The following is a 25,615-nucleotide window of genomic DNA, read 5'->3' as shown; positions in this document are numbered from 1 at the left end:
GCCTCACATTGACAGTGTGGAAACTACTCTTACTTCCCCCTTTCACAGATGAGGAGATTGAGGGCTGGGAGTGCAGGCTCTTGTCTGGTCTACAGCTGGGCAGGGTGGAGATGGCAACTGCAGTCTTGTCCTGTTCTTACATGTCTCACGTCTGCCCTAGGAGAGAGATGTCAAGATCGAGCCAATGCAGCCATGTACTCCTGAGAAAGAATTCTTCCCCCACCACAGGAGCAGGAAACATGGCATCTGCATCGTATGTGGTGATCTGGATTTCCTTCGAGAGGACCTGTTCTGCTCTCCTATGCTGTGTAAACCAAGGCTCATCCTTCAGGAACGAAACACGTGTCAGGAATGGCCATGGATCTCAGCCCAGAGATGCCCAATGAGATCCTGGGCCGGGGCTGGGGCTCGTCCTGGCCAGTGTATGATGTGACTGGTATGTAGGGAGAAGTGCCGATAGTGAGGTCTGGTTCCCTAATTGCCTTTTGATTTGGTCAATAAAGGAGGCTGGGAGCCAATTGTTGGACAGAAGGGACAGGTGGGACTTCCGAGTCCCAGGAGGAAAAGGAGACGCAGGAAAAGAGAAGGCTGGGAGCCAATTGTTGGACAGAAGGGACAGGTGGGACTTCCGGGTCCCAGGAGGAAAAGGAGATGCAGGAGAAGAGAAGAGTATTTTCGGCCAGGTTTTGGAAGGAGAAACAAAACATCTATGTAAGATCTCAGGGAAGCTAGAACCAGCAGCCTCCGCCACCAGCGGATAGCTAAGGAGGTTGGTGGAGACTAGCTGATAAATTTAGGGCAGGAAGTTCTGTGTTCAGCAACTGTGTTAGCCAACAAGTTTTAAAGCAATAAACCTAAATATGTGTTTTTTACCAGTGGATTTAATGGTCTCGGGTGGGGCTGGTAACGCACACCCTCCATGGGAGAGCTGAGTAGTTTGTTGTTGTTTTAATGTTCCAACTCTACTACTTTCTGAGCCTTGGATTTCCTGTTTGTCATGCTCATTTTATTCATGTTGGATTACCATGCTCATGGGTTCTGAGGGTCAGGAGCCCGGGCAGGACAGGAGGGCAGCCTTCACTGGGAGACTCCAAGCCGGGGCCTGGAGGAGCCGCTGCCCAACTGGCTTTTCCCACTACAGAGCAAGATATGTGTGTTCCACCTCAAGGAGGAAGGCAGATGCAAATCCAGGGCTGCCGGGTGGGCTGAGTGATGGAGAGCTAGGACAGGAGCAGCCTCAGGATTGAGTCTGTGGTCCAAGATCTGTCAGTTAGGATGGGAACTGACCCTTCGGCCCTTTGTAAAACAGTGACTCCACACATTCCCCCCTCACGCCCTCTGCTCTCAGCTGGCTCTGGGGTCCTGAAGAGCTTTCTGTCCAATGGGCTATGGACAGACGTTTTGACCTTCCTCCCAGAATGTCTTTTACCATTGGAATTGACTGAACACACAGGAGGAACGTGTCCAGGTTTTTATCACCAGTATTCTGCAGTATGAGGTACATAGTAGGCATCTTATGCATTTTTTTTTTCTGAGTGGATGAGGCCGATGGATCTAGATGAGTTTGTTTCTTCTATAAGGTGACTGACAAGAGTGTGTGAATATGCAGGTGATAAAGTTTGTAAAATTTAGGTATGTAACAGGGTCAGAGAAATGTGACTTGTTACAGTCTCTATTGAAGGGATGGATTAAGAACTGAAACACAAACCAGGTGGTGGTGGTGCATGCCTTTAATCCCAGCACGTGGGAGGCAGAGGCAAGCGTATTTCTGAGTTCGAGGCCAGCCTGGTCTACAGAGTGAGTTCCAGGACAGCCAGGGCTATACAGAGAAACCTTGTCTTGGAAAAAAAAAAAAAGAACTGAAATACAGCTATACCATACACTAGATGTTAGGCTAATTATGTTTCACCATGTCCACCAACACTATTTTTATTGTTAAAATGTACATTTCCAAGTCAGAAGGGTCCCACAGTTTGAATGAAATTGTCTTAAAACTAGCTGGGGTGTTCACTGTCGTCTGGCTGATGTCTGCAGGTCACTCGTGGCTCTCCTGTAATGTTGGACTCTTGTCTTCTGAATCAGGTTTCTGTTCTGGGCTTGGAATGGCTTGGGACTTGGGTCTGGAGTCTAGACATTGTGTGGTGCAGTGAAGGCCATTCCACTGAAGTCACTGTTGTTGAGTGGGAGGCAGCCTCTCGCTACCCCCCAGGACAACAATATGCCCCCAAATACAAGAGAGTGGGCAACGACCAGGCTGGCAGTTCCTGATTGAGTGACTCCCTCTAGTGGCTGTATATGGAAACAGCAGGCAGCTCTCGGTGAAGGACAGGGTGGAGATGGGAGGGGTGAATCAGAAGACCAAGTACAAGTCCGCAGGAATGGAATAGGAGGGGCCAACCTCCCTGAATGTAGAGCCTCCAGCGTCCTAGGGTTTGAACCTTAGCAGGGAATTCCAGACAGGACACAACTGTGTTTCCCCTAGCAGGGAATTCCAGACAGGACACATCTGTGTTTCCCCCATCTATCCAGACTCAGACCGTTGAGCTGTGTGACCTGGGGCTGTGGCCCTCAATCCAGATCCTGAAACTCCAGGTGCCCTTCCCCCCAACTTATCCCTAGAATAAGCTCTTCTATCTTACTCATTTCTCAGCTTGTTCATAATGTATAAGTCTGGGGGGGGAGCCCTGAAGTCTGAAGCTGTGAAATCTCTCTAGCACGGGGCAGGACCTTCCAGATGCAGGCAATGGAGCCAGACTAGCCTAGTCTCTTCTTCACTCATCACAAGGAGTGACGGAAGTCCAGAGCTGGCATGTGGCTTGGCCCAGACTCCCAGCTAACTGCTCACAGGCTGGGCTTACATCAGGTCACCAGCAGCCCAGATTATTCCCATGAGTCAGTCGGACGGGGCTCTTTCTGGAGGCTCTCGGCTTCTAAAAAGCCATGGAGATCACAAGTTGGGGCCTGGGTTGTATCTAATTCAGGAGCCTGAGGGTTTCTGGTTTTGCATCTGGCTGAAGCTCAAGCAAATCACACACACACACACACACACACACACATGCACACACTCTGTATATGTGTGTGTACACATGCATGTGTATGTGCCTGTTGTGTACAAGTGTGTAGAAGTCAGAGGATAACTTCAGGTTTTGTGCATCGCTGGCCAACTTTTTTTTTGGAACAAGGCTCTTATACTGGCCTGGATCTTGCCTCTTGGGACAGGCTGATTGGCCAACAAGGCCCAGGCATCTGTGTGTCTCTGCCTCCCCAGTGCTGCGACACAAGGCCATGCTGCTATGTCTGGCTTTTTCATGTGGCCGCTGGAGGTCAAACCCGGGTCCTATGCTTGCAAAGCAAGCACTTTCATGATGGAGACCCTGAAAACCTCCATCTTAGGAGAAAACTGGTCAGCACTCCAGCAGAAACCCTGTCTGTCCCCTCCCAGTCCCCATGCACCTTGGCCCCTCGGAGCCAGAACTCTCTGGTGGAAGCTGCCCAGGAAGTTTAGAGCCCATTACTGTGAACCTCTGGACATGGTGGTTCCTAACACTATCTGATGCCCAAGTCCTCACAAGTTCCTTCCTTTTAATCTTTCTTTAAAAGGTAGCTGGGATTCTTGGAACAAGAAAGCATTTCAGAGGTGTGAACTTCTCCAGAGAAGCTGAGCCCCTGGCCTGGCATGCAGGGGGATCCAGCTGTTCTCAGTGGGGTATCATGGAGAAACACAGCTACAGGGTCAGGAGTGGTGCTGGGGACCCACACCTGCCAAGTGTAGGGTGACTGTGCCACCTGCCAAGTGTAGGGTGACTGTGAAGGTCACTGGCAGAGAGAGTGGCATTACATGGCTCTTCTTTCTTGCCTATACCATATCCTCCCCTAGCTATCTTCGGGCCCAAATGTCAAGACTCCTCCCAGCAGCAATGGCAGCTCCTACGCCAATGGCAGGAGTGAGACAGACTCAGACTCGCCATCTGGTTTGTTTTACCTGAAGGCTCCTCCCAGTATCCTTCCTGCCTGGAGTTGGGGGTATCATGGCGAAAGAAAACACTCAGTGTATCCATGTGGGAGGTGGATAAGTGGGAGGCCACCCCAACTGCTGACCCAGCAATTGTCTCTACTTCCCTAAACACACTGGAGCTTCTTCATAGATGTGATGTGCGGTCTGAAGACAGAGTACTACCCATCACTTCCTTAGACATCAGTCTCGTAGGGTACAATGGGCGGCAGGTAGCAGGTCAGTGAACGGAGTGGGTGCGACCATCTCTAAGTTCCATTTAGCTTCAATAGCCTTTGGGATTATTGAATAACAGAAATCACAGTCCCACCTGATCCTGTGTGTGGATCTCCAAAGGCCTTGGGAGGCTGGTCAGCTGATGAAAGGTCATGGGTACTATGAAAGGGAGACTAGAGCAGGGTGGGGTGGGGTAAGAGGCGAGGGTGGAGTGGTGGGAGGATGACCAGGGGGTGTTTCAAGCATTTCCAAGGGGATGTGCTGGTGGGCCTGGGCTACTGTCTAGACAAAGGATCCCTATTGGATCTATACCACCATCCTGGATAAAGGATTCGGGTTGGGCCTTTGGGGGTCCCAGAGCTCATCCCTGGTGGCCTCATCGCAGAAGCAATGGCTGAGTGCTGTAGAATCGGCCATGAGGGACTGGCCTGGTGAATGGATTATAACTCCGGCTGCAGGGTCTCTCTGGCTAGCAGCAGAGCTCTCAGGATTTGTCAAGTTGCACCCAAACCTAGTCCTCCTAAATTAACTTTGCGAAGACGGAGTCAGAACAGAGTCACAGAAAGATCTAGGAAAAAAAGTTTGCTTTGAGGTGCAGAGGTACATGGAGGATCCAAGCTTAGTCTCCTCTCTTACATCTGTCTCTGTATGGGGGGGTGGACAGTGAAGATCAGAAAGGAAAACAGAAGGAAATGAAGAAAAGGGTACACGGAGAGAAGGAAGGTTCCAAAGAAGAAACAAGGACGTGAAGAAGGAGGTGAGGGCGAGAGGAAAAGGGAGACATAAAATCTAAAGGAAAGACCAGACAGACAGGAAAGGTAGCTCACAGGAAGAGCGGCGCAGGGGAGAAGGGAGGAGCCCACGGTGGAAGTTCCGTGAGCCAGACGCAGAGGCCAGAGCTGGAGACGGTCACTGTGAGCCACGCTGGTGCGGCCTGCGCTCCAACTTCCTGTCCTTGCGCTGGCGCCGAAGCTTCCTGTTCTTCCGCCTGGGATTTCTTTCTGCAAGAGAACACAGGCCCAGTCCAGGGAGGTCCTCAGAGATGAGGAAACCCCAAGCAGTCCTAGCAGGCCCCAGAGGTGGAGTGCTAGGCTCAGAGACACCCTGTTTTAAATCTGAGCCTGTAGGTGACATGGTTCCAGAAGACTCCTCCTTGTTGATTCCTAGGGGCCTGAGAGGACGCTGACCTGAGGGAGTGGCTGAAGTTGAGAGGAGCTGGGAAACAGCCTGCAAGGACTGAGGACCACTTGGCGAAGCACCCGTCAGGACTTAGGATGGCCTCTCGGGGGTCCGTATGCCCCCCTCCGCTCTCTGATATACTACCTCACTGTTAGTAAGGCTCAACTCCCTGTCCCAGTCCCCAGCCCCATAGCCAGAGACCCTGAGGTTTAGCTGCTGCTTGGTGGAGGCGGAATGTCCTAGAGAATAGATCCACACGGTGGGAGCAAAAGCTACAATTTCTATTCCATCTGGGAGCAGAGGAAAGAGACTGGCCACAGCTGGGGGCAGGGCATAGTGCAGAGGGCGGGTTGCAGATCTTCTAGGCCCCAGTGTGTCCCACAAGCCCTGGAGGAGTCCAATGTGAACACCTGGTCAGTATCTTTTTTTTTTTCCAGAGAAGGCTGCCCAGATGATTAACTTGCTCAGGAGCCTGGAGTTCTTGGCTGAGTGACAGAATCCCAGCATGCTGTCTTTAGGAGAGCTGAATGTCCCCTGGCAGGGTCCTCTGCTAGCCTCCCTCAGCAGCCATTCTTTGCTCATGGTCACTAGCCCAGCCGTACTTCCCTATAGTGATCCACACCGCTTGCAAGCCTCTGCAGGGATCTGCCTGATCTATCTGTTCCCTTGGGTATTCCTCTTCCCAGTCGCTGGCTGCTGTTACTGACTGACAGGAGGAAAGGCAGGTGTGTCCTGGAGCCAGAGCAACTCTAAACATCTGGTTTATAAGGTGATGCTTCACCCAAGCCATTTTCACACGCTCTCTGTCTCAAGGAAGTCTCCTGGGGGGCTGTGTGTACTTGGAACTAATGACACCACTGGGGCACTGCTGCTACGCACACTTGTCTACTCCAGTCACATCCATAATATCAGGGATAAAATCCTGATAAAGGATAAGAGGCAATAAGAATCCAAAAGGAGTTCTGTGCCTCCTGGATTTCAGACCAGTCGCTGGTATCCCCTAACTCAGACGTGTTCCAGATTAGTCTCTCCAATCATCAACACGGCCTCATAATTAGGCATAAAGCTACCCCAAGTAATGATTTGTAAATGGTTAAGATTGGGCATTGTCTCCTGGCCGACACAATGTTTCCAACTATCCTAGTTTAATGTTTTAAGTACTAGAGAGTAATTGAAAGGTTTCCCTCACACTAGGACATTAACTTATAATGTTAGGTCGGGACTCCCCTCTGCCTGCCTCCAGCAAGAACCAGAGAATTAGCATAAGAATACCTCAACAGGGAGGGCTCCACCCCTCTTCCTCCTGCTTCACACCTAGCTACCAGACCCTGCTGACCTTGGTGTGGGGGTCGCTTGCCTACGTGACTTCAGTCTAGCACTAGGATTGGGGGAGGAAGGACTTGGACTCACATGCAGGACTAGCACTCGAACTTAGATGGGCTAGGACTCAGATTCATGCATCCGCAGTCCCCTGGGCCCAGAGCACTTGGGCCAGGGGGATGCAGCACCAGCTCAGAGGAGATAGCTGCTGCTTTAGACGCAGTATGTTTCAGATAGCCTCAGAGGTACCTCAACTGTTGAGCTGCCAGATTTTTCATTTCTCTTTTACAATGATTGTAAAAGCCTCATGTCATTTTTAAAGAAATACACTCAGACCTTACACCATTCGTGTCTTGTCTGTTTGTCAAAAGCCGAATCCTGTGCACACCTGGCCAGAACCCCTCGTCCCGTGGAATAAGGGACCCTGTGAGAAATCCCGGTCTGCGACACACTGCCTTCCAAGGACATCCACAGACAGGGCACTCTACCTCTCCAGGGATAACTGTGCTTTTGCAAGGAGCCAGGGTCTTAGCATCTCCCTTTACAGGGCAGACTCAGTGGTACCCCATAGACGAGGCTATCCACTTTTGGGGTTCCCCACCAAATCTAAATCTTTGGAGGCACTGTGCAGGCCACAGGTGAGGACTGGATCTGGGGACCTGTGAGAGCATTGCCTGAGGTGTCCTTGTCAGCTTTGAAGGCTGGGATTGAGAGAGATGAATGATTTGTGTCTTCAACCTTCCCCTATGCAGCCTGCAAGCTGCCTATGCACACCTCTGTTTATACCACCACGCTCCCTCCCACCCAGGCAATCTCTCACCCACCCACATACCCTCCCACCTATCTAGCCATGGGCTCCCAAAACTACCCACCTTTCCATCAACCTACCCACTCACCCCTGCAGCCTCCAACCATGCATCCACCCACTCACCTAATTCTCTACTTACCCACCCTCCTCTCAGCCTCTCACTTCCCACCCATATGCCCATCCACTCATACAGCTACCTACCTGGCCACTCACGCGTTCCCCCGCCCCCATTCATTATCCTCCCTCCACCCAGGCACCTACCCATCCTGCAAAGTTTACATCTGGGTCCCGGTTCAGCTCCAGAGAGAGCCTTGGTCTCCTTGGAAACCACAGACTCACCACACACAACTGCAGAAGGAGCAGCACTTTTTCCTAGGGGTGTCAATGTTATGACATGATGTGACAGGACATGGCTCTGAGAGGGGGGAGCTCAGGAAAGCTCCAGGTGGACAAGACACCTGGGCTTAGGCATACACACGAGGAGGTTCTGCAGGCTTGTGGGAACTCATACCAAGCACATGCCACCCACAGCAGTCACCTCAGAATCTGTAGCCACAGCCCCCAGTATCATCATTTAAGAAAGTGCTTTCCTTGACTTCTGGATGTCTAGTCTCGTCGAGGCCTCACTCTCTCTCTCTCCCAGCTGCTCATTGTGTGTGTGTGTTTGTGTGTGGGGGGTAGTGCTGATGGTGGGAAAGTCTGTGGGTTCAAATTCTGCCTCTACCATGTTGCAACTGTGTGTCCCACGTGTCCTGGTTCCGAGTCCTTCACTGTTGACTACAACTTAGATTCATCTTTGCCTACTGATTAACATTTGGCTTCTAGGCTCACCTAGCCCTGGCTGTGTGACTCTGGCTCATGGGTCTCAAGCTCTGTGGCCTTCCATCTCCTGAAATGGGATAGTAACCACACCTACATCATAGTTACTGGGCAGATCAAAGGAACCATTAACTATAGAAAATTTAACACACCATGCTCATGTGGCTAACACTGCTTTTCTGTATTAACGCCAACTCTCTCACACTTCATGACCCATGCAGTTGGCCTCTCTTTTGTGGTTTTTAGCGGTCTCCATTGGAAATCTGCTGTCTTCCTAGTGAAGGGGTCCCTGTGGTATTTAGTGGTGTGGGATAGCCACAGGCCCCTGTTCTCCTGTTACGTATTTGACAACATCGCTTCCTCAGGTGAGATCTCTTTGCACATGCATGCCTATGGTTTTAGAGTGCTTTGCTCAAATCTCTATGGCAACTTTGGCTTTCTGCATCCTGGGGTCTGTCTTGACCGACCCCTGTATGTTGGACCAAGGACCCCTTCTCTTCCCTTTTGTGTTCCAGTAGGTGCTGCACTACACTGTACTGCAGCCACAGCCACATTCCCAGGCTTTCCTTGGGACCCCACTAGAAACTGCAGACTATCCTTAGAGTACAGAGGTCTGGGCAATACACACCAGCCTTCCTGCTATGGCTGGGACCTTTCTTGGGAAGTACCTGGCAGGGTGATGCTTAGCTCACAGAAAGTTGACAGGCAGGGGCCTTTCAAGTGACTTTGCAGATGTCATCTATGGGGGGTTCTTTCTCCCTGGACCCAGTTACCTCTGGGTCTTTCCCTGTGGAACCTTGCAGGCTTGGTGCTCACCTCCTGGGCAGGGCCTCTTTATAGGACACTTCCTGGACTCAGATAATACTCGACAACTCGCTGTCTCTTCCTGCTTGGCCGGGCCAGCCTCCCGCACCCGGGTCTCTAGGCCCCAGCCTGAGCCACAGGTCTTCCCATTGTGTATGCAGGGACTCCAGCTGCCCCAAGGGCTCGGCTCACACTCTTCTGTGGGTGAAGGGAGAGACAGACAGGTGAGTCAGTCGGCAGTGTGTACCTCTTGGAGTCAGTGAGCAGGGGTCTGAGGATAGCATCTCTACATGCAATGAACTCAGTCTGTTGCTGGTAGCAGGCAACTGCTTTTGCAGGAGCCTGCGGAGAACTCAATGAAGGCTGTGCTAGAAGCCAGAGCTCCTGCCAGTGAGGCAGAAGGCTTCCCAGAGGAGGTAAGAGCTGAGTTAAGCCTCCCTGGCCAGCAGGATTTGAGAAGAAAGGTGCAGGAATTGGGGACAGACAAGTAGTTGGCTGCTAAATGGTCCCCAAGAGCAGGGTTCTAGCTTTGAACTTGACCACATGCCTTTGATCAACGGTAGAAGGTTGGTAAGTGGTATTCTGAGAAGGGAAATGTGCTCATGGACAGAAAGTTCTCAGAAGAGGGAATTACAGATACATTCCACTCGTTCTTGAGCCAGAGGCAACACCCAGCCCAGGGGACAGTAATGTCCCATCGTGCAGTCCTAAGTGCTGAGACCTGGAGCAGGAATGGGTGTACACAGCAGGGCTGGGAACAGGTCTCCAGACCTCAGGTAGCTATGCTGTCACCACCCAGTGGTTTCACCTGACCAGCCAAGACTGAACGCCTACTGACATGTAATACAGAGTCTCAGCCACCTCCAGGGATCTACTTGTCTCTCACATTGTGGGAATCACAGAGAGGGCCCACTGTGCCTGGCTTTTACATGGGCGCTGGTGATCCGAACCTGCACAGAAAGCCCTTTCCTCGCAGAGCCACTTCCCCAGCCCCATGCAGTTACTTAAAAAAAAAAAAATCTTCAAATGAAGTGACTTTCTTGAGTTGGCTACTGGTAACTCAGTTCCTTGGTGCCTTGTTGGTGAGAACACCCTTGGTGACAAAAGCAGTGTCAGAGTTGATGGCACAGTCTCTACGATCCTGATGGTTCCAATGACACCAGAGCCCTGAAGATTCTCCGAGTACCAGCATGTGGCAGGGCTGCCCATCACCCCAGAACATTTCACTGATTGTTTCCAGGTCTCCTGCCCTTCCCCCAATGCTAGGACAGGTGGCCAGGGCCTCACTCACCCTGGCACTCCTGGGTACTCTGGTGGGTCAAGGTGCCCGGTGGACAGCTGGGCAGGCACTTCCCTTTGTATAGGTGAAACCGCCTCTTGCAGCGGATACAGAAGTCCTGGCTGAAACAGCTCTCGCACGTGGCCCCGCATTCTGCAACAGAGTCAGGGACAACGTAAGCGAGCTGCCTGGGATGGGGCCCCACAGCTCTGCTTGAGGTGGGAAGGTTTCTGTGCAGCCCCAATCTCTGGAACACTGAGGTCAGGATACAGTAACCTGTCAGCAGCCCAGATTTGGCCATTGTTGAGTTGGGCTACATAAAAGGAAGTCTTCCTTTCTCATCTCAGCTGAGGGTGAGCATGGGAAGTCGTATATTAACCATCACATAGCGAACCTGGGCTGGGAGCGAGGCTCCCTCACCCTTCACCCACAAGACACAGAGATTAATTTGCCCCAGGTCACAGTGAAAATGGAGGAAAAGTTAGGGCTTTTTTTCCTACTTGAGCTAGACCCAGAGGAGGCGCTGAACCTGCTAGAGGCCATACAGAACCCAGGTTGAAGTAAAGGTTCCCTTCCCTGTTTGTGCTGAGACCTGATGGTGTCCTCTTAGAGCTCATGGAATCAGAGGAGTCTACCTGGCCTAGGGCTGCAGGGACAGCTAGAACTAGCAAGCTTGGGGTTGGACATGGTTCTGCTTCCTCCCAGAGTATGTTTGGGGACAGGGTAAGTGGGATACAGGACAGCTCTAGCCAAGCCTGCCTACGACACTGGAGGAGATACGTACTCTTGCACCTGTTGGCCTCCTGGCCACGGATTCCGAAGAAGCCGAGGGGACAGTCATGCACACACTTGCCGTACTGACGGATACCTTCGCGGCGGATGAAGAGGAAGAGCCTCTGCTGGCAGGTGGAACAGCCGTTCTCCTCTGAGCATATGACACAGCCTGTGCAGTTGCCCCCTAGACCAGTGCCTGCTGCAGCCAAACCCGGTGAGGGAGGGAGGGAGAGAGAGAGAGAGAGAGAGAGAGAGAGAGAGAGAGAGAGAGAGAGAGAGAGAGAGAGAGAGAGAGAGAGAGAGAGAGAGAGAGAGAGAGAGAGAGAGAGAGAGACAGAGAGTCAAATCATACATGTGAGCTACTTAGATGGACTCCTCATTGGGCTACTAGCTGGATACAACAGAAGACTACATTTCCAAGCATCTCTGACTACTAGATATCACATGTTCAAAATCTGGCCAGCGGGACATAAAAGGAGGCATTTATGGACCACTGATATGAGAGAAGTCAATGTGTTCCTTGTTCACCCACTGTTACCTAGACTTTTCTGTTATATGCACATTTCCTCTTTACTAAAGCAATAGTGTGTGTGTGTGTGTGTGTGTGTGTGTGTGTGGTGTGGTGTGCATAGGGATGGGTGGGACCATCACTTTCTTTCTCAGTTTCTGAACAATACTCCAGTCTCCACTCTTACCATCAGGTTCAGGAAGTCACGGGGAGGAGGCTACAAAGCTGGGGAGACGGTGAGCAATGCTCAGTCATGGGGCTGGATGCTGTATGCCAAGGCTCTCATGGAGATCTTTGCCAAATCATGTGTGGCTAGTCTTCATGCCCTAGCTCTGCCACAGGCCTCTTCTTGTGCCTCTCTGAGCAGAAAAGGGCCCTGAAGAGTGGGGCAGAGAGCGGCAGCAGGAAGCCCACCAGACTCCATGGCAAACATGAGGAACTTGCAAGCGAGGGCACCCATGGAGGACCCTGGTCATAGGGACTGGTTATGTCTTTCAGAGGCATGTGCTCAGAAGAGAAGGAACACTGTAGACCACAGGGTTCAGGATGTGGGAAGAGTTGGAATCACTAAGCAGGATTCACTCTTGCAGGGGTTGCTAAGAAAGGAGGTTGCCCAGAAGGCATTAAATCATTCTATGTTTACATCTCATCAAGCCAGGGTACTGAACAAGCTGGTTACCTCCCCTGGCCCACCTGAACCCAAGGCTCCCCACAAGAGGACATTCTTGGCTCTCCAGCTCCCAGCCCTCCTGTTCTCCTCAGTGTGTATCTTCCCCACTGAGGTACCAGAGGTATGTGAGGTACCAGGACCTTGCTAGAGTAGAAACCAGGGGCCACCTTTCCTCTTGCCAGCAGAGGGCAGTCTTCTCAAGGCCTGGATGATATCAGACGCCCAGTACACAGTGAGGGACACATGAGACTGTAGTCTTTGCTTAAACTTAGTTGGTTTCTGTCCCTCTCTCCTATGTCCCAACTTACAAGCCTGAGAGCCTTCCATCTCGTCACCCGTCTCTGTTGCTTACTCCCAAGGAGCTGACTGAAGTGGGTGGGTGGCCCTCACAGGGTCACACTGTAGCACATATGCACCCTGTGACACACCCTGGGTACCAGGCGAACATGCCAGTGCCTTCAATGCTCTTCTTCCAGGAGAAGAATATGCAGTGGGATGGAAGAGTAAAGACCTGGCGCCTCCAAAAGTGTGAAGCCATGAGAGGGTCCCGGATGAGAGAGATCGAGCCCCATCACCAGAGCCAGACAGAGACAGGTCCTCCCACTCACCCAGCAAAACCTGCTCGGTTCAGATAATACCAAGGACAGACAGGAATGAGGGGAAACCCTTCCTTCTGCTAGGTGTGTAAGCCCTGGAGAAAAACCTAACAGCACCTAGTCAATTTGAAGGCATGCCTTCTTACGCCCCGTAGTTCAGCATCTTGAGCCTCACTACAGAATGGCTGTGTGATTGATTAGGTGCATGCTGATTTGAAGCAGGGTAGAAAAAAAATATGGGGACAGGAGAAGGGGAAGGAACCCCTCTCTCTCGGGGGTCTAGCTGAAGACCCACCAGCTGAGAAGCATTAATCTCAGGATAAACGACCATGTCGACTTGAGGCCTTCTCTCCTTCCAGATGGAAACCTGAACTTTTTTTTAGAACCTCCATGCGCAGCCCATGTGGCTTGTGGTTTTACTTTACCGGATTATAACTCCATCCAAGAGACACCCCAGACTCTCAATGATCCAAAAAGGAACTAGACATATGGGAGAGTCAGGTACCTCAGGAGCCCGTTCAGCAGGGGCCAGGGGGATGGTTTATAGGACAAGAGGATTTGCTGTGAAAGCAAGAGAATCTGATACAAATCCGCAGCACCCACAGAAAAGCTATGACTGGCCCTGTAACTTCAGCACTGAGGGGAAGAGACAGGCAGATCCCAGGAGCTTGATGGCCGGCTGGTCTAGCCAATGGTGAGCTCCAGGTTCCATGAGACACCTTGTCTTGAAAGGACAAATTGGAAGGTAATAGGAGATACTTGATCTCCTCTTCTGCCTTCTGAATAGATGTGTATACACAGACACAGACACACACACACACACACATATAGACACTCACAGACACAAACACACAGACACACACACGTGCACACACACACATGCACACGCACGCACACACGTATGCACACGCGTGCACATACACATGCACACACTCGTACACACACACACACACACACACGCAGACACACACAAAGATACACACACACACAGAGAAGCTCCCAAAGTCCTTTATATCATCACCTTTAGGACACTTGGGTGCAACTCTTCTTTGAGAAGCTTCTCTCCCCCAATGCTCTTGGGAGTGTCATATTCTTTCCCTGAGTGCCCTTCTATTTTTAATAACCTCCAGCTCCACTTCATACTAGATTGCCCTGAAATGCTTTTCTGTGTTGAAGCCAAGGGTCTGGTTTTATCTAAGTTGAGATTGAGGGAACTTCTTGGATGTCAACAGTGATTGTGGGGGGTTGTTCCTCTATCCCACAATAGCTGACAACTCTAAAGGACGAGAGGTTGACCTCAGCCCAAAGTTTCAGACCAGTACCATCCATGACGGCGGAGAAATCATGGTGGAGCAGAGCATCGTCACCGTGGCTGTCATCACAGTGGGCCAGGAAGCACAGAGGGAGACAGGAAGTTGGACTAAGGAAAATCTTCAAAGGCTACCGTTAGTGACAGACTTTGACCAGGCTGGCCCCATCTCCTAACAGTTTGACAGTCTATATGATTTCTCTAGCTATAGAACAGCTTTCAAAACACCAAGCTGTGAGAGACCCTTTAGATTCAATTTGTAATGGGCGGTCCAGGACAAAGCTTGCGAATCTGCTTTTTTACCAGGTGATCTGCCACCACTCGTCAGCAGACCTCACTTGGGAAACCACAAGGCCAAGAATATTGCATATTCGTGCCAAGAGACCCTGATAGAGATGTTTACTTCACGGTGGCTTGATAGCATACAGTCACAAAAGAGAACCCACTGTGGGGAGAGCAGATAAACACGTGGTGGGGTAGTCATATGCCACAGCCGTGCACCACACACACAGCGGGCCCATGATAAATGGCTGAGGCAAAGTTAGTTATCATTGTGGATGCAGCTCAAAGCCAACGTGGATGAGAAAGAGCAAGCTGTGTGGTGAGTCATGTAGAAGACACCATCTGTATCAAGTTCAACAGCAGAACCATGATTTGTAGCATTGCCTGTACATGAAGTATCTGAGGAATGAGACATATAAGGGGTGCATGCACGCTTAATTTGGGATGGGGGCACCTCTGGGGCAGAGGTGGGGCGAAGCTGGGAGAGAAAAGAGACATCACTCATATTTATCGTATTTAAATTTGAAGCAAATGTGGACATGGAGAGATCAAGTCAAAGTGGCTGATGAGGGTGGTGGGTGGGAAGATGGCTCAGTCAGTGAAGAGCCTGCCATGAAAGCAGGAGGAACCAAGTCCTGACTTGCAGCAGTCAGTGTAGCGTGTGGTTGTAATCCCAATGCCAGGGAGGTAGAGACATGGGCTTGCCAGCCAGGCAGTCTAGCCAAATAGGAGAGCTCTGGAAGGGACTCTGATAACAAACAAACAAACAAACAAACAAGGTAGAGCGTGGCTGAGGAAGACAATCAGTGTTGACCTCTGGCTTCCACATGCTTCCACACACGGGTGCATGTAACACAAGCATACATATAAACACCAGAATGTGTATTATATTCACTTAAACTTTTTAGTATAGACTTGAAACAGTTTGTGATACAATCCATTTAAAGAAAAAAGAATTTAGCTTCTCTGGTGCACAGGCGTACTACAGTTTTTTAAAAAAATATGATTGTTTTGTGTGTAGGATTGTTTTGCCTGTATGTATGTCCGCGCACCGTGTGCATCCCTAGTGTCCACTGAGGTCAGAAGGCGGCATTGAGTTCCCCGGGACTACAGTTAACAGATATTTGTGAGCCCGCCACATGGGTGCTGGGAAGTGAGCCAGGGTTCCCTAAAACAGTAGTCAATGATCTTCACCACTGAGCCATCTCTCTAGTTTCTTAGGGATATATTCATTTTTCCTCCAGACCCCCTTACCAACCCTATCCTGCCCTCACATTTAGGCCATAGGTAGGGAGGGAAACATCTGGAGGAGGGCTTTGGGAGCAGGGGAGACCCAGCCTTGGACCCTGGCTACTCACCTCCCTCATTCACTCCCCTTGCCCTCACAAGGGACCGCTGAGTTTAACAGATTTGTCTGGGAAAGGTTCCCTTGCACTGTTAAGTGGTCACGTGTCTAAGTCTGGTCAGACTTGAGATGGGCATGTCATGGGCCATGGCCAAGAAGGGCCCACATACTCTCCTCCCTCTGTCTTCCTCTGTTAGAGTTGCAGTTTCATTGGTGGGAGTCTTGGCAGATCCCTGGGGCAGAGGAATCTTGAGAAAGGCACCAATACATTCACCACATGAACCCAGGGCTTTAGTGGGAGGAGGAGAAAATCTCACACACCTTGTTTTGGTCACTGTCCTTGCCAATGTGATGCTGGAGAGGCCAGCATAGCAGTGTTGTTGGCAATGAGGGTGCTCGCTCTGTGCTCTGCACCACGGAAGCCTGTGGAGCTGAGCTGACACACCCCAGTGACGAAGGGCAAGGGGCCCTCAACTGACGCAAAAGTGTTGCCATGGAAACCTAGACACATTGCAGGTTACATCTTGTCATCAGAGGAATTTGTGGGCTGAGATAACCTGCTATGAGGGTGTTGCCATTTTCCAGTTTAGGAAACCCAGGCTTCAGAGGAATTGCTCAGGGTAATACAGAATCAGAAGGCAGAGATCTCCCACTATTGTCCCTTCCTCACCCCCAACCCAGAGTGCCAGTGCAGGGCTTGTCTGTGACCAGCAGCAGGAGATGAAGCCATAGCCTGGCTTCCATGGGATTCAATAGAGCAGGAGTGGCAGGCACCACAGAAATAATGTCTGAGAAGACAAAAGTACCCAGAGATCTGCACAGGGCAAAACTGTTCCAGTGCCAGAAGAACTTACAGGTCTCTCAGCCTGACACTTGCAGTTTCATTGGAGACCCTGAGACTACAAAGGGCAGGGACTTCCTCAAGGGAAAAACAAAGTGTCAAACCTAAGGAAATCCCTACTAGAGTCACAGCGCCCTTTTGGAAGACTCCGAGTGAACGTACTGAAGGCAAAAGAACCCCATAGGAAACTTCCCCTGGGGTGTGTGTGTGCGTGTGTGTGGTGTGTGTGTGTGTGTGAGAGAGAGAGAGAGAGCGAGAGCCTGAGAGAGTGTGAGAGAGAGACAGACAGAGATAGAGAGAGGGGGGAGGGAGAGTGAGTGTGTGTGTGTGTGTGTGTGTGTGAGAGAGAGAGAGACAGAGAGACAGAGAGACAGACAGAGATAGAGAGGGGGAGGGAAAGTGAGTGTGTGTGTGTATGTGTGTGTGTGTGAGAGAGAGACAGAGAGAGAGAGAGAGAGAGCCTGAGAGAGTGTGAGAGAGTGTGAGAGACAGACAGAGATAGAGAGAGGGGGAGGGAGAGTGAGTGTATGTGTGTGTGTGTGTGTGTGTGTGAGAGAGAGAGAGAGAGAGAGAGAGAGAGAGAGAGAGAGAGAGAGAGCCTGAGAGAGTGTGAGAGAGTGTGAGAGACAGACAGAGATAGAGAGAGGGGGGAGGGAGAGTGAGTGTATGTGTGTGTGTGTGTGTGTGTGTGAGAGAGAGAGAGAGAGAGAGAGAGAGAGAGAGAGAGTGACAGAGAGACAGAGAGACAGACAGAGATAGAGAGGGGGAGGGAGAATGAGTGTGTGTGTGTATGTGTGTGTGTGTGTGAGAGAGAGAGAAAGAGAGAGAGAGAGAAAGAGAGAGAGAGAGAGAGAGAGAGGTTTCTGATTGCAGCCTTGACCCAGCAATCAACTAGAGTGTCCTCTAGTGTTTCCAAGCTGTAATGGCATCTTTTGAATTTTCATAGTTAAAACTTTAATCACATCTTTATCCTTAGACAGAACAATGGTGTCCCCTCAAGGTCATGGGTGTAGGAACACCTTATGAATGAAAAGTCATGACGACTGGAGTTTGGACAGTGCTGCTCCAGCAAGATCCAAGCATAATGGTTCTTAAACTAGACTGTATCTAAGTCCCAGTGAGGCTCAGGAAGTGGTTAGTTTGGGTTCAAGTCTGAAATGAGCACACTGGGCATTTCACATCTCACAGAGTCTTCCTTGTTACAGTGTCCTTCCCCTGAGCATAGGAGCTGGCCACCAGGCACATGCTGTCTGGTCCTGACTCGGGTCTGGCTCACCCCGACCAGTTAGACATACCTTTGGAAAGTGACTTTGGATGAGTGCTGGTGGTAGGGACTGTGTTCAGTAGCTAAGGAGAGTGGCAGGTGGGGTGGTGCATGGGTCTTCCCCAAGGGAAAGTGGCTACTGGTGGGCACTGGCATAAAGGCTAGCCCTCAGCTCACCTGACTTTTGAGGCACGTGTGGAGCCATCTACACTGTGGCTTGAGCAGATAGACCCACCATGTGCCCTTGACCTTAGTGACCACTGGTCCAGATCCAGGCCTGTGTCCCAGCAGAAACTATCTTGGGGTTTTCCTTTCCCTTAACTCAATAGGGGTGTGTGTTGTGAATGTTGTATTTTGTATGTTGTATATGAGTGTATGTCTTGTTTGTGTGGTGTAGTATGTGTGTATGCATGCACACACATGAGTAAGAGAAAAAGGTGGGGGAGAGAGAATGTGGTATGTTTGTGCTTGTGTGGTATGGTGTGTGGTGTGGTATGTGGTGTGTGTATGAGTGTGTGTGCTGTTTGTGTGGTGCCACACACACTCGTTTACTCCAGTCACATCCAAAATATCGGGGGTAAAAGCCTGATTAGGATTAGAGGCAATAAGGATGCTCCTGGATATTCAGACAGTCGCTGATATCTCCTAACTCAGACGTGTTCCAGATCAGTCTTTCCAATCATCAACACGCCCTCATAATTAGACATAAAGGTACCCCCCAAAATGATTCATAAATGGCTAAGATTGGACATTGTTTCCTGGCCAGCACAATGTTTCCAACTATCCTAGTTTAATACCAAGCTGTCCATAGCTTGGAATTTCTCTCAAGAAATCTGCCTTGCCAGAGCTAGCAACAGAGGTCAAGCACATTCCTTAAGGCAATAGATAGTTCACAATAGTTAGAACTGTTTTACATACTAGAGAGTAATGAAGGGCTTTCCACTCAAGGAAATCAGCTAGAAGTGTTAGGTTGGAACCTCCTAGTCATTGCCTCCAGCAGGACCCAGAGAATTAGCATAAAAATACCAAATTAGCCCCAGCTTCCACCCGCTTCACAACTAGATATGAGATCTTGGTCAGTAAGATCACTGACCTTGATGTGACTGTCACCTGCCTACGTGACTCTTGTCATCTGCCCTGCTTTCTGTATACCATATAAGCCTGCTTTTCACTTGGTGCAAGAAGACTTGGACTCGCATGCAGGACTAGCACTATGAACTCGCAGAAGGACTCGCACTAGAACTTAGATGGGCTAGGACTCAGATTCATGCAATCCGCAGTCCCTCGGGCCCAGAGCACTTGGGCCCGGGGGATGCAACACCAATTCAGAGGAGATAGCTACTGCTTTTAGACCCAGTGTGTTTTAGATGGCCTCAGATGTACCTTAACTGCTGAGCTGCCAGATTTATCATTTCTCTTTTGCAATGACTGTAAAAGTCTGATGCCATTTTTAAGAAATACATTCAGATCTTGCACTTCATGTGTCTTCTCTGCCATCATCTCTTCACCTGCACCTTGTCGACCTGACTAGGACCCCGTTTCTCCCCCTGGTTGAGGGAGGCCCTGATTGGTCGGCCTGCGGCAGTGTGGTGTGGTATGTGGTGTGTGTACAAGTGTGTGTGCTGCTTGTGTGGTGTGGTATGTGGTGTGTGTACGAGTGTGTGTGCTATTTGTGTGGTGTGGTACGTGGTGTGTGTATGAGTGTGTGTGCTGTTTGTGTGGTGTGGTACATGGTATTTGTGGATGGCATATGTGTTTGTGTAGTGTGTGGTGTGTGTGTTTATGTGGTCCAGTGTGTGTGATATTTCACATGTTTTCTTTTCTGCTCTTTGGACCTATGAAGCTGGGGATGGTGGAGGCCGGTGAGTGCTGCACAAACCAAGAACCTTCTGAGAGTGAAGAGCACACTGCGGCAGAGCCAGGAGCTATCTGAGTTCGAAAGCGAGCCTCCATTCCACCTGGCCTGCCCCAGAGGCCCTGGGCACTCTCCTCATTTCTCAAGGCATTTTGAGTTAGCTTTTCTGTCACTTGCAACCAAATGATTTCTGACTAATACAGAAGCAGAGGAAGAAAGAGAAATAAACAATTGAGATGCAGAATGGGAAGCATCAGCCAGGAACCTCACGAGTTCCAAAAGGCAGTGAGAGTTCTAAGGGCCGCCCAGGCCCTCCCAGGGCTTGGCTTCCTTATGGCTCTGAAGAAAGGCACTTTTCCACTTGAGCTAATGCTCCTCTGTCAGCCTGTAATCAGGAAAGACCTAGCTTAATAGATAGGAAAAAGACTGGTGGGTAGCCATGCTTGGGCAAGACTGAGGGGCCTGCAGCACCACCCCCTCCACCGCCCTCCATAGCACTCCGGGGAAACCTTGGGTCCTTCTTCATGTTAGGTGGATCTTGGCCTGAACCCCTTACCCTATCCTGGATCAGACACAAACTTATAAATAAGCACATTTGCGCTCTAATTGCAACCTCATGAGCTTTCTTGGAGCATCAGAGTCAACGTCCATGTGATTCCCCTGAACAATCGTCTCTCACAATTGAGACTGGCTTCCCCATTTCAGTGGAAATGCCAGTTGACCCCGCAGGTATGGCTCTGCCTCATGCTAGTGGCTGAAGAGGTCTCGATGGCACCTGAGTCACTTGTCTTTCTCCCAGTACCTGGAAAACAAGTTAGCACTTGGAACATCACTCTGCAGAGCATGATAACCATTTTACAGTTTACAAGGTGAGCCTGGCTGATAACTCTGAATGCACTGAGAAACCCAGTGCTGAGCCATCCAGACACTCACTCAATAAACAGTTGCTGAACCCTCTGAGATTTTTTTTTTCGGTGAGGGAGTCAATGGACACATGCTTTGGGGGTGGCAGAATGTGCACCTGGGCAATATCTGTTACCACCAAGAGCCCCACCCTTTTCTAGGTTGAAAATGGCATGATGGCACTTATCTTGTAGGGCTGCAGAGATGGAGGGAGACAGTGTGTGCTGTGAGCTCAGAGCCCAGCACACAACCAGCATCTGAGAACGTCAGCCATGGTTACCAGGTTGAAGAGGATGGTGTCATTTCTGTCTCCAAAACTCTAAAGTATCTACAGATGTGTGCAGATGTGACCAGGTGGACATCCTGGTTCCTCTGCTCAGTGAACGACCTTAGGCAAGTCCCTTCTCACTGATGTCTTGCTTTCTCCACTTGGAGACTTGAAGTAGCAACTCCCAGCCCCCAAACCTTAAAGGGGGCATATCAGCAAACCAGCAGACCATGCCACAGATAGCTCATCCACACATAGAAATGCCCATCTGCTTTCAACACTGTCACAACTCAGAGTGGAACTGTGGACTACGGTGTAGCTTCTTCTCTCGTGTAGGGCAGACACATGGGAAAGACTAGAAGGTACAGATCAAGGACTGATGACATGGCTTCCTGTCACCACTGGTCTTATCAGGTGGCTCTGGTCTTAGATGAAGGACAGGTTTGTTCTTTCCTCTGGGGACAAGGAATGACAAAGATCCCAGGGTCAGAGTCACCTGTGTCCTGATATTGGGCCCTAACACCTCATCTACCAGGAACCAATGCCCCTGTTAGATTTGGTCATTTGGAAACTGAGTGGATTTAAGGTCACCTCCATATCAACACACAGCACAGTCATCTTTTCCCCAGGGCTCATGTGGACACCTGGGATTCCAACAGTGACAGGCTGGCTCAGATAGGTTCATCTCAGCAGCCTACAGGGTGTCTGACATTAAATGCCCTTCGTACCCAGGCCAAGTCCACAGCTCTACACTGTTTTTTTTTTTTAAAGAGTAATTGGAACAGATGGCCAGATTTATAAAATCAAGAAATTTCACACAAGAATCTGGAATCTGGACTTCTGGAAAACCCACAGCATCTGCTAGTTCACGTGTACTCAGGGTGGTTATGACCGAGGCTGCCCACAGTGATGCTCTCAGGGGCCATCTGCAGATCCTCCAATTCCTATGCCCATCCTGGTGCCAAGCATGAGAGAAGCTGCAGGTCTCCCTGTGGCTGGGGGTCAGTCACACCCACTACCCCCTCAGGGACAATGGGAAGCAGAGGATCTTCCGTTAGTTTTGATTTAAGACAGGGAGTTTTTGCTGTGCTGTTCAGGCTGACCTTGAATTCTTGGGAACCCTCCTTCAGTCTTCCAAGTATGTGGAACAACAGGTGTGGGCCACCACACTGGGCCAAGCAGGAACCACTCCCTTTGGGCAAACAGATTTTCCTGAAGGTTGGTGGGTCATCGCCAGCTGGGCCTTCCGTTGACTCTATACTTTGGGAAGGCTGTCAGGACGTGGAACGCACATAGCTTCTGGATCCTTCCTTGTAGTCTTGAAGCTACACATTTAAATCTGCTAGTGGAAAGCAGGCCCAAGGCTGGACTCCGTAGGTTCTAATCCCAGGTCTGGCCCTTCCCTCTTATCTGTGTTACCACAAGCTAGCATCCTAACCTTTCTGTGCACCAGCTTCCCATTTGTAAAGCAGGAATCCTGTGAGTTCAGCTCACAGATCTGCATGGAGTTGCTGGGCAGGACTGACAGATAAGAGGGTCTCAGGGATGTCGCTGTTTAGCTCTGACCTTTACCACTTGCCCTGCCTCCACCAATCCGTGACTGTATTTTTGACCATCAGCGCGGAGCTGTTTATTTCAATGCCAACATTTTTGGGGGCAGAGTTTCTTCATAATTGGGGTGTGCCCAGGGAAGTATGCCTTGCATGAGAACATGGTTTGTCATGGTGGACTAAAGATTTAATACAGCCTTCCTCAGGACTCCCAGGGCGAGAAGGTAGGGGAGGAGGGCAGGCAGAGAAAGATCATGGTCCCTGCTCCAAGCTAAGTCGAAGGAGGGCCAGGAAAGGACCTGGTCCCTGCTCTGCCCTTGGGAAGGATCCAGAACCCCAAAGAGGAGCTGTAAGGAGAGGGCTAGTCAGCACATCTCAGATATCCTCCTGGCAGTGAGGGATGCATGTCACTGATGACCAAGGGAAATGAACAACATCTGGGCGCCTGCCTGCCCACTCTGACTGCCACATATGGGAGGCAGTTGCCACTGCTGGAGGCTGGCTCCAAGGGCCAGCAAATTCCTGCCTGGGGGGCAGATTGCACCATCCAGACTCTGGAGATAGCTCCCGGCTTGGAGGCTCCCAAAGAGTACAAGTGTAGAGGCTTCCAGACCACCAGTCCCTTCTCAGCACCAGGATGGGACATCTAGAGGTTACACACCCAACAGAATCCAAGGGCTTAATCTTGTGTCAGGCTATCATCTGCCCCTTCCAGCCAACCCTTAGTGAGAGCCACAGACCCCTCACCAAGGTCTTGAGAAGTCTTCCTAGTGGCATGGTAAGACTACTGTCTTCTCCAGTGTTCACCTGACCTTAACGGAGGAAAACCTGCCAAATGAGGGTAGGGGGCAGTGCTGGCTACCTCAGGCCTGACCCAGCCTCTGCCTTTCTACTCTCCTTTTGTCTCTCCCAGGAGCCATGGAATAGGTCAGTAAGGGGTTCTGAAATGAGCGGACAGTGGCTTGGGATCACTCTGTCTACAGGGGGGACCTCCGTTGTGGACAGTCCCTCCTATGCCTCATATTGCAGGAAAGAAAAGGGTTGGTTGGGTCCCTGCGTGCCCCTAGTTGGTGTAAACTGGTATCTGGGACCACCTGAGACTGAGATGACCCTGGATGGAACATGGAGAAGCCTTTGCTCAGTGGTGTCCCTGCCTGGCCTTCTGGTGGGGGTGCAAGATATAGACTAGAACAGGCTGCTTGTACTCAACACCCAACATCAGATCCGATTTCTTCTCCCATCTCTGCAGACCCCACCCTGGACCACCAGGTGCATTCTGCCCTGTTAGCTACTCAACAGAAGTTAGATTGGCGTCTCCGGTGGGAAGCTTGCAGCACAGAGCCCAGTCATCCCTGGTACCAGTGATGTAGAGGCAGGATCCCTCTTCTTGGGGCCTTGCTGGCATGAACATGCTGAGATAGGAAGCTGGATGGATAATATAGGAGCCGCCAGCTGGCTTCTCCCAGATTGTCTCCCCGCAGCTCACCCTTCTGATAGCTGCCAGTGTAGAAGCATTACAGAGCTGCCCTGAGGGGAAACTGTTGGGGAATCAATCAGCCTGCCCTATGTGTCAAATGTATAAAATTATGTAAGGAGAAACTGAAAAATTGGGCCATGGAGACAGCTTGGCCAGTAAAGTGCCTGTGGAACAAGAATGGAGACTCAGGCCAATCCTAGAACCCACATAAAAAGTGGAACATGGTGCAAGCTTTTAATTTTGTAAAGTGTTGACAGGTGGAGGCAGGGGGATCCTTGGAGCGTGCTGGTCAACCAGCCTAGCCTAACTGGAGAAATCCAGATTCCATGAGAGACCCTGTCTCAAGAAAACCAAGATGGATGACTCTTGAAGAATGATATGAGGTTGACCTATGCCCTCTACATACACTGGCCCACATGTGCACCTACACACCCACTCAGGAACCCACGTGAGTGTGCACGTGCCCCTACGTCATCAAAGACTGCAGCAACTGTGTATGGAGCTCAGCAATGCAGGAGCCAGAGCCCTCCAGCTGCCCACTCTGGGGGCTGACTCCATTGGCCTTTCATAGATGGGAAATGCAGAGGGCAGGATGGGAAGAGGAGGAGCTCATGCCAAGCCCTTCTGTTCCCTTAGTCTATCTCTAGAGCACGCCAGAGGCTGGGCTGAAATCCAGCTGGACTGATGGCAGGAGCAGAGGAGGGCTGTGCTTAGGGAGTCAAGAGCACCAGCTACAGAGGCAGACAACCTGAGTTCTAACCCAGATGAGTCTCCCTAAGTCTCAGTTTCCCTTCCTGTAAAAGAGGGATCACTATCCCCAGATGTAAGATCCAGTGTGATGACCTTTGCAGTATGCTCAGAACATCTGGTAGTGGGAGCTATGAACACATAACCCTCGGATGTGGGTTTTATTAATTCGCAGACGAGGAGGCTAAGGCACGTTGGAGAGTAAGTGACCTGGGTCTACACAGACTCTGAGGGGGTGGGTGTAGAGCGAGGCAGTCTTAGAAACTGGAGGTCACTATTATTTTAAGTGCTGAGAATGCAGACCCTCTCATAGTTTCTACCTGAACATTATGAAGTAGAAGGCAGCTTTGGAGCATCTGCTTCCAGTTCTGGGGGAACCTGACCCCACTGCCAGTGAGTGGCAGGGAAAGAGTCGTGGTCAGGCCCAGGCTGATCCCAGGGTGGACCCTGTCCCTAAGGACTGAGGAGACTGCAAAGGATGGCAGAGTCGAGGGTCACGTTTGGCTCTCCATTACACCTATTCCAGGAAGCACAGTTAGAATCTAATTTTTATCTGACCTCTCCCTATGGGATCCCTCCTCTTAAATCCTAGAATTAGGCAAAGCCCTGATGTGACCTCTTTTCTAGAGCTGTGTGTTTTGGGCAAGTCCCTGATGCTTAAACTATGCCTCTAAGGACTGGAAGTTCACTCATCCATCCACCTCTTCACCCACCCACCCATCCTCCATCCATCCATCCATCCATCCATCCATCCATCCACCCAACCACCCATCCATCCATCCATCCACC

At 50.6% G+C, this 25,615-nt stretch overlaps 1 protein-coding gene across 1 annotated transcript in view; it reads right to left on the bottom strand.

The window, feature by feature from the left end:
* Positions 1-4,791: 4,791 nt before the first annotated feature.
* The window catches only part of Rspo4 (R-spondin 4), a 35,100-nt gene continuing 14,276 nt past the window's right edge, over positions 4,792-25,615 (bottom strand). Inside the window, exons 2-5 of the mRNA XM_031373701.1 lie at positions 11,222-11,410; positions 10,450-10,590; positions 9,171-9,356; positions 4,792-5,229 (exon numbers count right to left, since the gene is read on the bottom strand). Coding sequence (XP_031229561.1) covers positions 5,138-5,229; positions 9,171-9,356; positions 10,450-10,590; positions 11,222-11,410 — 608 coding nt within the window. The 3' untranslated portion in view covers positions 4,792-5,137. The remainder of the gene's footprint in view (positions 5,230-9,170; positions 9,357-10,449; positions 10,591-11,221; positions 11,411-25,615) is intronic.

This window comes from Mastomys coucha, unplaced genomic scaffold (genome assembly GCF_008632895.1).
Source record: "Mastomys coucha isolate ucsf_1 unplaced genomic scaffold, UCSF_Mcou_1 pScaffold15, whole genome shotgun sequence".
Lineage (NCBI taxonomy): Eukaryota > Metazoa > Chordata > Mammalia > Rodentia > Muridae > Mastomys > Mastomys coucha.
Note: the sequence above shows the minus strand (reverse complement) of the source record. Positions and strands in the feature narration are given on the sequence as shown.